Raw genomic sequence first — 12,015 nt, forward strand, 5'->3', positions numbered from 1 at the left:
GCAAGGCCTTAAGAGATGGCAGATGAACAGAAGAAAGATTGCTCACCTTCACCCTAACCAACTTTAGGATCCTAATGGTATTGTTGTTGAAAATGGTAGAGGGTAAGGGCAACCTAACTACAGAATATGCACAAGTGGTTTCCACATCTTTGACAAGAGCATCGTCGCAGCAACATCTTTGGTTTGGAGAGATTTAGAAGAGAGAATATGCAGAAGCAATGAGTCCGGCAGTTTGCTGATCCTGTCCCTCATTTTTTCTTCGGCTTCTGTGTTTTGAAGAAAGGCTAGGAAGGCGGAAGAGAAAGGTTTTAGTTACTGAGTTCAGTCTCAACAAAACAGCAATAGTAAAGTATTGCCCAGTCCCCTCCAACGATCCTATTTACGATAGCTTTTGACTCTTGTTGATCGCCTCAATAAATGCCTGGGCAGAAATATATTTTCAGTGATCTTCACGCGTCCACAATTTCAGAAAGAATATTATGAATCGGCAAAATAAACGATGATGATAAATATCAATAAAATTAATTAAAAATAAGGTTATTTGGTAATCAAAATAATAATGATAATATACTGATAGAGTTACTTTGCTTTAATTGATTTTTTTTTTTGGGATTTTAGTGTCACAGGTTACTTTCCTTTAACTTTAAATATGAATCACCTAATATAACTTTTTATTGTTACCTAGAGCTCATATTTTATTCTTATCTTCAAATTTTAGCTATTACTCTCTTCCGTTCAAAATATAAGTTAAATTTTTTCTATTATATTTATCAAGAAACTAATTAAAATCAATTTAAAACAATAAATATGTAATGTATATATTTGTTTTTCTAATATACCCTTATTAATAAAGAGAATAAATAAAAAAATATAATAAAAAAATTAAAAAGAAAAGAGAATATATGGGAGTAAAATTAGAAAAAAAAATCATTAAATGCTTGGACAAAAATAAATGTTATCTTATTAAAAAACCTACCATTTTAAAAAAGTTTAACTTATATTTTGAATCGGAGGTAGTATTATCTTAATCAAGGCTGAGCTAAAAGGGAAGGCACTGTAGCATACTTCTTTGATCCTATTTATAAAATACTTTCAGCATATTTTATACAGATTAAGAAAAATTTTAAAATACATTAACTTTCCATTAAAATATAATAATTTTTAATTTTATTCATATTTAATATATACACATTTTAAAAAAAACTCTCTTTATCTATCTTATAAATAACATGAGACGAGTATATACATTGATTTGCGCATTTATTTACACATTTATTCACAGAATCAATTGTCAATCATCATCGTCAGCGGAGGATCTGCTCCTTTCGCTGTCTTCACTTGGTTATTGGAGGAAGGAAACTACACAGAACCAAACAAGCAAGAGGCAAAGCACCAGCAGTCACCTCATATTAGTAAGCTGCCTACGTCGCTTTATCTGACATCGTGGTAGCCTCCATTTAATACAATAATTTTATCACTAAAATAGAAAGTTTTTTTAAAAAGAACTTTAATTAAACCTAATAAAATTATAACAGAATTTTAATATGAAGATCTATTGACAACCTCAACAGTAAGTATTAACAACTCAAAAAGAACTGCTGACAACCTAGATAGTGTTTGTTGACAATTGACTTTATAAGATAATATAATATCTATATAAGATCAAATTATAATTAAATAGTATAACATAACAACTTTAACACTATTAGTTTTAGTTAAAGTACTTAATACCTTCAAAAAGCTTCCCATTTCAATGATAAATTGGTTGGCTTATATTATTTAGTTATAATTTTCTCTTATGTGGAGGTTATGTGATCATATACAGTAAGTTGTCAGTAGATACTGTTTAGGTTGTCAACAGTTTCTGATTGAGTTGTTAATAATCACTGCTGAGATTATCAATCGTAATGGCAGAAAAAATATGAATTGCGAATTTGAGGGGTAGTAATGTCATTTTATAATTAGAATATAATACTCTAGAGTCCCGTGAGACTTGCTAATAATTTTGACGTTTGTAGGCCCTTACAAGAATAAATTCTACTCTTTGGGACCGGTGGATAATTTTCCCTAAAATCATTTCCTCTTAATTCTTAATTATTTCACAGCATTTACATATATAGTGTATTCTTTTCCTCCCTTTACCGAACTAACTTTACACCATAATCCTCTCTTCTTCAAAGCTTCCAAACAGCCACCTCTCCTTGCTGACATAAAATTCAGTATTCACAACCAAACTCACCTCCTTCAAGCGACACGCACACGCACAATATAAATATATAAATATATACATATATAAATTTATATTGTTCTCAATCTTCACTCTCCTATACACAACACGCCGCCTCTACCAAAATCTGGAATTCTCCGGATTCCAACATACTCCCAAAATAATGACAAAACCACTGGGAGGAGGAGCAAACTTTGTGCAGTCCCATATATATACGTATATATTGCATCATTTCTCTTCAATTTCCCCCGAAACATGACGCCAACATCAAGCAAAGAGCTTCCCTGTTTAGGCCAGCAAAAGCCAGAGCAACAAGCAACATGCAGAAGGGATAAGTTACATGCAAAACCATAATTCACTTTAACAAGGTTTACTCCGCCAATGGCTGCGTTAGTCTTAACTTGATCATTAATTTTTTCACTTCCCCTGAAATTTTAGAAACCGAAAACTTCCAAAACTTTGCACAACCAGCGAAACAGAAGGTAGAAGATGGATTAGGAGGCTTACCTTAGTGGGAATCACCGTTTGCCTGCCCAACAGCCCTCACCGTTCACCTCCTCCTCCTTTCAATCTCTCAACCACTCTCTCTCTCTCTCTATTTCTCACTTTTCCTCTCCGAGTTGCAGGTGAAAAATGAAGAGAGAAGAGGTGATCAGATGGTTAAATGAGAGAACAGCACCTGTGGTGTGTTTGTCAAAATTTCTGGACCATTTTGCGCTTCTATATTTTCTTGTTTCCAACTTCACCCCTTCATCCATTTTCTGAAATTATTAAATAAACCTAGAAATCAATACATAGTATTTTATATGGATTTTCCTTTTCTATTAGCTTTTTTAGCTCATAAAATAATTTCTTTGAAAATTTCAGGTCAAAAATTGACTCCTAACTATTTTTCTTGAATTTTCAAAGAAAATAAGCCTTAATCCCATAAATTAATTCTTAATACATTATAAGGATTTTCTGTCTTAATTAGCTTCTTCATCTTATATAATAATTATCATAAAAATATCAGCTAAAAAAATTAATCTCTAGCTATCTTTTTTGGATTTTCAGGAAAATCGACCCCTTTTAACTACGGAAATTAATTCTAAAATTATTTAAGTCATTTTTGGAGAAATAAACTTTTCCATGAGCTTCCTAAATACTCAAAATTAATATTCCATAATTTTTTAATTTCTTTAGATATTAAATAATTTTAGTAATTACTTTTTCCTGTTCTCTTAAAGCCTGAAAATTCGGAATGTTACGAATTATACTTGATTCTACAAGGCAGAAAAAAGAAGAAGCTATGATTGATTCTAAATGTGTTTTGTGGACATTGCAAAACATAATGAAAAAAATCATAAAAGAAGACCTTGAAAATTGAAAAATTGTATATAGGGAGCCGTTTACAAAAATTGTTATTTGTTTATCAATTGTTGTCAAAATCAATACCAATATTGTGGGTTCTAATTTGTAGGAGATTATGTTCGGGAAAATTGTGGGAGATTATGTCCGGGAAAATTGCTAAAAAATACCTTGAAAATACGTTATATATATATATATATATATATATATATATATAAAACTCATTTCATACATTAACAGAGGTGTCACACATACAAGAAGGGAAACTTTTTAGAATCTCAAAAATGTGTTTGCCGGAATAGGCAGAAGATGTTAATTTTTTACACCCGTTTTTTGAGATTCAATTATATACCAATGTGATCTTTATGATTAAAGCATGCCGTGATATGAAAATTATTATTAGTTTAACTCTGATTCATGATTTTTGAAACCGATGAATCTTGAACATGTACCTGGACTCTAATGGCAGGATGTTTGAAAAGATTTCTTCCCATAACATGTTTAAGACTCAATTGAACGTAACATATATAAAGTACGTGTTGATACAGAAATCATATTCAAATTTTTGCTCTCTGATCTTAAACCCACGCAAATAAGTAGAATCACTCGAATTCTATTTTCGATCTCACAGCAAATAACGCTGATGAAAGAAATAGAGTCTGGGTGTGGAGAGAACTATTTTATCTCAATTTTTAGTTTTCATTCGCTGTCCTGTACTTTTAACCCCGATACACACACTTTGAAAATTAATTTTGACCTGTGTAACTGTTCCCACCCTTGTTTATTTGTGTCCTGCTTATAATGAGCTTGGGTTATATCCATCAAGCGAAAGTGGACCAGTACGTGGTTTCTTTCCACCAATCCACCCTGAAACTTTCTGTATCAGGCCTAATAATTTTCCAAGCCTAATATTTATCTAATTAAATGCAAATGACAATGTTTTTACATGTCATTATACATGCATTCAAAGACCTCATCATGAGACTTTTCAACATTCCTTTATATCGTATTTGTGGACACAGTACAAAACAAGATGTCCTATCCTACATTCTAAAACTAATCAGTTTGTGTTGTATTTCTCTTTCTGTTTCTTTCAAAATTGTCATAAGCTATCCTAGTTCGCACGAAAAGCAGCAAGCTTGAAACCAAACCTGCCATGGAAATACAGCCCCACCATATGAAAGTTTGGAAGTAACACTTCCTTCCTGTGCACATAGACATACTAAGCATCCAGCTTATGCGCGTCGAGGACTCGGCGTTGGAGTCATAAACCAAAGCGGCAATAAGGCCAAAAAGACATGAACCTATGGGTATGTTTGTGATGAGGATGTTGTGATTCACAGGAGCACTGTTTGGACCAAACAACTCAGAAGTAATGGACACTGCTTCAGAGAAGAGGAAGCCAGAACTTAATCCTAACATGCCAGTGCTTATTCTCAGAGACGCTTCACTTCCAGATGCTGCAAGCAATGTGAATGCAATTGGTGTTGGAACCATGCCAATTGTGTACCATCCTGTCCTTGCAAAGTGTATGTTCCAGCTGCATTATTAATTAAAAGTTAACTAGGCTAACATATATTTTAATCACATTCCTACATAAAATTTAAAACCAAATTGACTATAAAATTGATGTTTTATCCCACTTAAGTGATCAATGAGTAAAGTCATAAGATTTAATTATGCTTACTTTTAGATCAAGGTAAAATAAGTTAGCTAGACTTCTCTTCAACAATGCATTCCAGGCATAGAGTTAAAAAGCGGTAGAAATTTATACTTTTGAATTCAAGTTCTCAAATGGGAATCATTACTAAGACTAATTGATCTCTAAGTTTGTGGTTTAGTATTAACATCTTTTGATGAACACAAAGTTGGCCTATTTTCATTGACAAGTGCTGGGTCTAATGAAAGAAGTTGGTCTCTCATAACATGATAAACTAAGATTCAAATTCTAGAATTCCCACTACAAGAGGTGCCTACATTTAATACTCAATCATTTCTTAAACAAGATTTCTTATACACAAGAGGAAAAAAGAGCCTATTTTTTGTTCATCTAGAGAGGTCATTGGATATTTTCCATTACTATGTCTATCTCTTTCAACTGAACGAATTGCCCAGTTGAAAGAATAATAAAACCACTGTATATACAGGATCAAAAGAACATTTTAGTGGACGATCCAATTGAAAGTTGAGTAATTTGTAAAGAACATGAAAATGATTTGAGAGAAAGAATATGCTTTTCGAGTCACATACTTGCTCAAGAAGTCAGGGCCAGCAGCAAGAAGACGACCAAAGAAAGAACAAATGGAATATAACGAAATCACAGAACTAGTCTCCGAACTGAATCCCAATGACTTCGTAATTTGCCCCAAGTTGTTACAGTAAACCAAGCTAGTCGTAGCTCCACACAAATATGCTACATAGTACAACCAAAAGTCCCACCTTCTCAACAAGAGCCTCGCTGAATGTTCTTCACAAATGACTCTCATCTTGTCTCTCTCCATCATCTCCTTCACAAAACCACACTTCTTCTTCCTTGTGAAACTCACACCAACACTCCCATTTCCTGTACTTTCCTCATCACCATCATCATTATCACCACTACCAATCAGCCCTTTATTAAGCTCATCATTATCATAATCACCATCATCCGGTTTAGTCACATCCAAACTCAAGTTTCGCAGACAAGTCCATTGATCTCTGGCATACACAATCCTAGGCATGAACAATGGAAGCACTAGCAGAAAAATAGCACCTACAAGGGTAATACGTGCCCAAGTCGTGCTAGTGGAAATATCATCAAGGATAAGGAGATAGAGGCCTGTGATGAGAGAAAGGATGTAGAGGCCGATGAAGACGGGAAAGTCGCGGTGGTGAATGGAGTCGGATGATGGAAGGGGACGTGCCGGCTGATAGAGAATCGCGATCGGGATTAGTGTGACGCTTGAAATTAGTAGAGGAATGAGTGCGTTAAGCAAGAGGTAGAGAGCGTCATCGCTGGAATTTACTGAGTTGACAAGGAAAGTGTATAATGCTGCAGTTACACCATTGAAGCTGATGCTTAGAGATAATGCAAGAGGAATACTTGATGTGAAATTTTTTATGCAAATGACATAGCACACTGTGTTGAACCAGCAGATACTGCACCCGGCTGCCAAACATGAAAGAAATACCTGCGTGGTTTATAATTATCAAATTTTACTAGGTTGCTAAAATTCATAAATTGGTGTGAGTCGCATATGTAAGAAACAAGAATGAAACTATATATGTTATAAAAAAAGAACGAAACTATATACCCTAGTGACTAGCATCTTAATGCTCATCACTATGATAAAATATCTACTATGCAAATATATAACTTTGACAATTTTGATTTAGAATTTTTAATTCATGGTTTTTAAGTAAAAGATTATCTTTTGAAAAGTGATAGTTAATTAAGATATTTATTTTAGATATGTATAAATTAAAATATAAAATGAACTTGTATTAAATCTGGACCCTTCAGTTTTGTTCTAGATGGTTTAGATTTGGGGAGCACCCAATATATTTCAAGATTCTCAGCTGTTATGTGAAAATGATATGCTAATGATTCTGGTTGTTTTGTTTTTCAAAAAGGACATATGCCAAAAGCAAAAGTCGTCAAGACTTTTTAGTGAAAAGATTTATCATCATCATTTAACTAGGGTGATGATTTTCCAAGCATGAAAAAATATGTTGGAACGAATTTCGGTATATATTGCAATGAAGTTTAGTATATACGCTGACATTAGACTAGGAATATTATAGTTACATGTTTTTTATACTAGAAGTCTAGAACATAAACTTGCAGCCAACAAATTATATAAACAAAATTAGGTAAGGGATAGGTGGTTGATCATTTCTTGTGTTATTTCCTAGCTTGGAAGGCAAAAAAACAAGTTTATTAATTTCTTGCTTTACAAGAATCATCTTAATAGTTTAGGTATTGTGGCCAACAACTTGCCAGCAATGTCATAAAGGTACAAGGGTTTGTCTACACGGAAATATTCAGATTATTATCCATTAATTATTAATTAATTTAAAGTTATTCATAACTAATCACTCCTAAATTACATTAGTAAACTATTTCTATCACATAATTTTGTTATATATTAATACCTCTGTTCTTTAATATAAGAGCTAGTTTGACTTTCAATTTAATCCTAAATATAAAACCGGTCTCAATGCACTTTATCTCTTATATTTATCTTTTTTTTAAAGGTAGTTCCTGTAGTAGTTGTATATGTTGAAGGTTTCATCAAATGGTAGTATTAACTAATATATTTGATTAGTAAAGGTATTTTAGGAAAGACAACATCTATATTTATTACCATAACTAACTTAATCAATTTTTTTAATGTACTCAAATTAGTCAACTTGCTCTTAAATTAAAGGCCGGAGGTAGTATTATAAAGGAAGAATGACAAAAAGGAAGCTGAAAATTACTAAATCCCAAATCAGGTTTCGTAGCATCACTTTATTTGGTACTGACAACATTGAATTTGTAAATAATAAGAAACTTTTGTTGACATTTCTTATTTAATATTTACAAATTTTCAAATTCTTTTTTTGTCATTTTTCCTATTATAAAAGACTTCAAAATTTACTATATTATTTAGATCAGATGTGTCTAGAAATTATGATAAGTGAAACAAAAACCAAAAGAAAGACTTGTATTGTGTTGTGTGTCTTTAATATAATTCATTTATTTTGAAATTTCAAATTTTGTTAGAAATGAGCATAGCATGCGTGAACTAAAATTTTACAAGTACAAAAGACGTCCATCCAACACACATTTGTTCAATTAAATTAATTTGTTCAGGCCCAAAGTCTTCAATTAAATTAGTTGAAAATATGCCTATATTTAGTGCTCAATAGTGCCTTAAATAAAACTATCTCTAATAAAAGGGATGCCTATATTTTAGTAAAAGGATAAAAGTATGTAAGGGACAACAATCACAACATGTTGCCGAATAAAATGTATAAATTTAAATTACAAATAAAGATAACTTTTTTTAATTTTATTATTTGAAAAGAAACAAAGCAAATGATTAAGGGCCATGGGACACGGGGGACGATGAGTGATAAGTTTTCATTTTATTCTTTTGGTAGGAAGTTAAGACTAAGTTATACAAAATTTTATCAAGTATTAGGTCGTACATAAATAAAGTCATAAATCCTTGTATCAATACAAGAACGCCATTAAAATTCTCACCGTTGGCAAAAAAAATTAAGATTCTCACCAATAAATACTTTCACAAAAGATAAGTCTTAAACATTTAGATTTTTCCATGAAGTTTTAGTCCTAAAAACAAATTTTCTATTATATTTTCCAAATTAATTTTCTTAAATTATATATTGCGTCCATAAAATTATCTGAAATATGAAGTCAAGTAAAAACAATTTAGCATTATATATATCCCACTAATTTTAAAAGTCAGAGTTTATTATCAACATTTTAAACAGTAGAATTTACTCGTACCAGATTAAAAGTTCTTAAAAAATTAATATCCAATCCAATCTAACCTAAAATTCTCACTTTGCAATTTTTTTATAGACCCCATTTCTCGTTTTAATGATGAGTATGAGTAATTTCCACCACTCTGGGTTGTTTTTAACTTTTGAAGGCAGAAGCTCCGTAGAAATTTCTTAAAGCAATTTTTAAATTTGGTACAGAATAAAAACAAAACTTGTAGGCCCCAAAGCTATAATTGTGTGTTTGAATTTCACCTTCATCACCGCTTAAATTTGCGGTCAGAATTGTTGTTGTGTGGCTTCAAGAGGCTCACACATTTCCTTAAAAGATTTTCCAGAAAAATTAAGACCCATAAACGTGAGACTTATGAGCAAAGTAAAATATATACTACTTCAAGTTTTAATAAGAATTAATTTAAAGATTGAATTTGATTCTAAATATAAGATTTTTTTTTAGCAGTGATTTTAGATATACGATCTTAATAGGATAGTTTAATAAAGTTATATTTATTATATATAACTAAATTAACTTCATAAATTAATTATCTGTCGTTTATACTAACGAGCAGAAATAGTACATGGGACACATCTTTGATCCATAATTTAATAAAGAATTATATTCGTCGTCTATATCTACATGTTTTTCTAAATATTATTAATTTGAATAATTAAACATAATTTTCAATATTCGTTAATGTTTGTTTTTAAATATTTAATATCTCAATGTCAGTATTTTTTAAATAAAACTAGCAGTATTAGGGTTAAAGAATTGAAAAATTATTTTATCAAATTAAAAAATTAAAATGAAATGATCCATGAAGATAAAAAATCTAAAACATACTTTTTTCTAAGTAGAACTTTTCTTTTTCTGACAAGTTAAACTCGTACGCCAACTATAATAAAATACACAAGCTATTGAATTTAAACACAAAATAGAACTGCAGAAATCAAACTTTAATTCAATGTTAATTAAATACTTTCCTAAAATTCTTAAACATTGAAATTCAATACAAAATATAGAACTACATAAATCAAAAGTTAAATCACACAAATTTTTTTTATATTATCAAATAGAGTAAAAAGACAAATTTACCTATTATAATATATAAAAAAAGTTATTGGCATTATAAAATGTTAATTCTCCCAAACATTTGTTACTTTCTACTTTTGTGGGTCCCATTTTGTTCAGGTCAGCTGTCTCCTCTCTTGTTTTTGTCAAAATCTCTTCCTCTCATCCTTCCTCTCTCTTTCTTCTCTCTCTTCCCCCTCTTATTCTTTCTCTCTCTCTCTCTACTTACCTAATATGCACCGTCTCTTTCTCCCGTTTCTCATTCCACGGCGACACCCTATATGCACTCACACGAAATGTGCGTGATTGGTTGAGAAATGGACTAGAACTTCACCCACCACCACTATTCTTCCACCTCCTCCTAGTTTGAGGAATTCAAAAATGGTATCACCGCAACCTATTACGCTCCACTTCTCACATATGAATCACCTCTTGCATATTGGGTAACTGGGAGAGAGAGTGGAAGGATAAGAGGGGAGGGGAGAGAGAGAGAAGAAAGATCGAAGAAGGATGAGAGGGAGAGAGATTGACAGGGATAGAAGAGAGCAAAAAGCTGACTTAAACAACGGGGGACCTAAAAAAAATAAAAGGTAAGGCCGTTTGAAAGAATTAACAGAGATTATATTTTTGCCCCTATGTTTTTGCACCTAACATTTTATTACAGTGTCTAGTGTCCTATTTTAATATTATAATAGGTAAATTTATTTTTTGATGGCCCAATGAAATCTTAACTTTTAGCACCTAATAAGGAACCCAACCAAAATTTCAACCATCAATTCTGTACGTCATTAAATTATATTTTTGGGTGTGTGCATATATCTGCTCAAGTTGAGTTATACGTGTGCGTATATAAGCCTCTAAATTTTATTACATGGGCAGATAAATAGTGAATAACACTACTAATAAAAAAGTCATATCTTCCTAAATCTAACAGTCTCTGAGAATTCATTCTAATGTTTTGAACTTTAACAAGTTAACTGTAGATAATATAAAGTTCAGGGTGGGTGAGTAGAATTTCGCCGAAACTGAAATAACAACGATTCATGGACCTAAGAAGAGAATTCAGCATTTTTAACAGAGAGCAAAGATGAAAGGCGAGTTGGAACTGGAAGTTACTGACCAGAACATAAGGCAAAGAGATGATTTTCTGAATGACGAGCCACTGAAGGCCGTTACCAACAACGCCGAGAAACGCAGATATGAGCGTGATGATCCACAGAGGAAGATACAGCAAACACAGACCAGAGCACCATCCAAATAGCTTGCCCATGTCGGAAGCCACCGCCAGATAATTGAGCTGAAGCTGAGTTATGTCAAGCACCGATTTCAGATCCGACGAGTAGGACGAGAAGTCGAAGTTAGTTCCTGTGAATGCTTGAACCCATATCGACGCTATGAGTAGGATCCACTTCCTCGATTCTTCACCCATACTATAGCGAGTTCTTGATGTTGATCTGATCCTACCTTCCTCCTCGTCGTGTTCAATTCATATATCTTGCGGATTTGATGCTGGGAATTGTTTACAGCTTGGGGAGGAATGAGAAGAGAGAAGAAATTGCAAGACCTTTTAAGACGCCTATATAGTTTTTTTTTTCCTTTTCAATTTTCCTATGAAATGTTTGTTGCTTTGTTTGATGGCGTCTTTCTGGTCATATTCAAGTGATGGTGATTGATATCATGTTAATAACTTCAATACACGGAATACGAAATTTTGTAAAAACAAAATCATTTGGAAAAAATAAATTATTCATTGTTTATAAATAAAAATAATAATTTGTCGTTCTTATAGTTTTAACTGATTTTTAATCAGATTATTTAATTATTTTATTCCTTTAATTTTTTCAATTATAGGCATTAGTCTTTACTTTTTATCCTCACAAAT

At 32.0% G+C, this 12,015-nt stretch overlaps 1 protein-coding gene across 1 annotated transcript; it reads right to left on the reverse strand.

The window, feature by feature from the left end:
* Positions 1–4,630: 4,630 nt before the first annotated feature.
* On the reverse strand, positions 4,631–11,689 carry LOC114748349 (protein NUCLEAR FUSION DEFECTIVE 4-like). Its single transcript, XM_028936725.1, has 3 exons — positions 11,254–11,689; positions 5,825–6,744; positions 4,631–5,114 (listed from the first exon to the last, which is right to left on the reverse strand). Exons 1-3 carry the CDS (start codon positions 11,560–11,562, stop codon positions 4,631–4,633), a joined length of 1,713 nt encoding a protein of 570 aa, XP_028792558.1. The 5' UTR covers positions 11,563–11,689.
* Between the last annotated feature and the right edge of the window lie 326 nt (positions 11,690–12,015).

The sequence above is a fragment of the Neltuma alba genome, unplaced genomic scaffold (assembly GCF_004799145.2).
Source record: "Neltuma alba isolate B1F8T4 unplaced genomic scaffold, ASM479914v2 tig00000917_pilon, whole genome shotgun sequence".
Classification (NCBI taxonomy): Eukaryota; Viridiplantae; Streptophyta; class Magnoliopsida; order Fabales; family Fabaceae; genus Neltuma; species Neltuma alba.

Excerpts from the sequence above, each read along its gene's own strand:
- LOC114748349 (XM_028936725.1), bottom strand. The coding sequence starts at position 11,562 with ATGGGTGAAGAATCGAGGAAGTGGATCCTACTCATAGCGTCGATATGG. Across the intron at positions 6,745-11,253 it reads TCTCTTTGCCTTATGTTCTG|GTATTTCTTTCATGTTTGGC; the intron begins GTCAGTAACTTC and ends TAAACCACGCAG. Across the intron at positions 5,115-5,824 it reads GGCCCTGACTTCTTGAGCAA|CTGGAACATACACTTTGCAA; the intron begins GTATGTGACTCG and ends TTAATAATGCAG.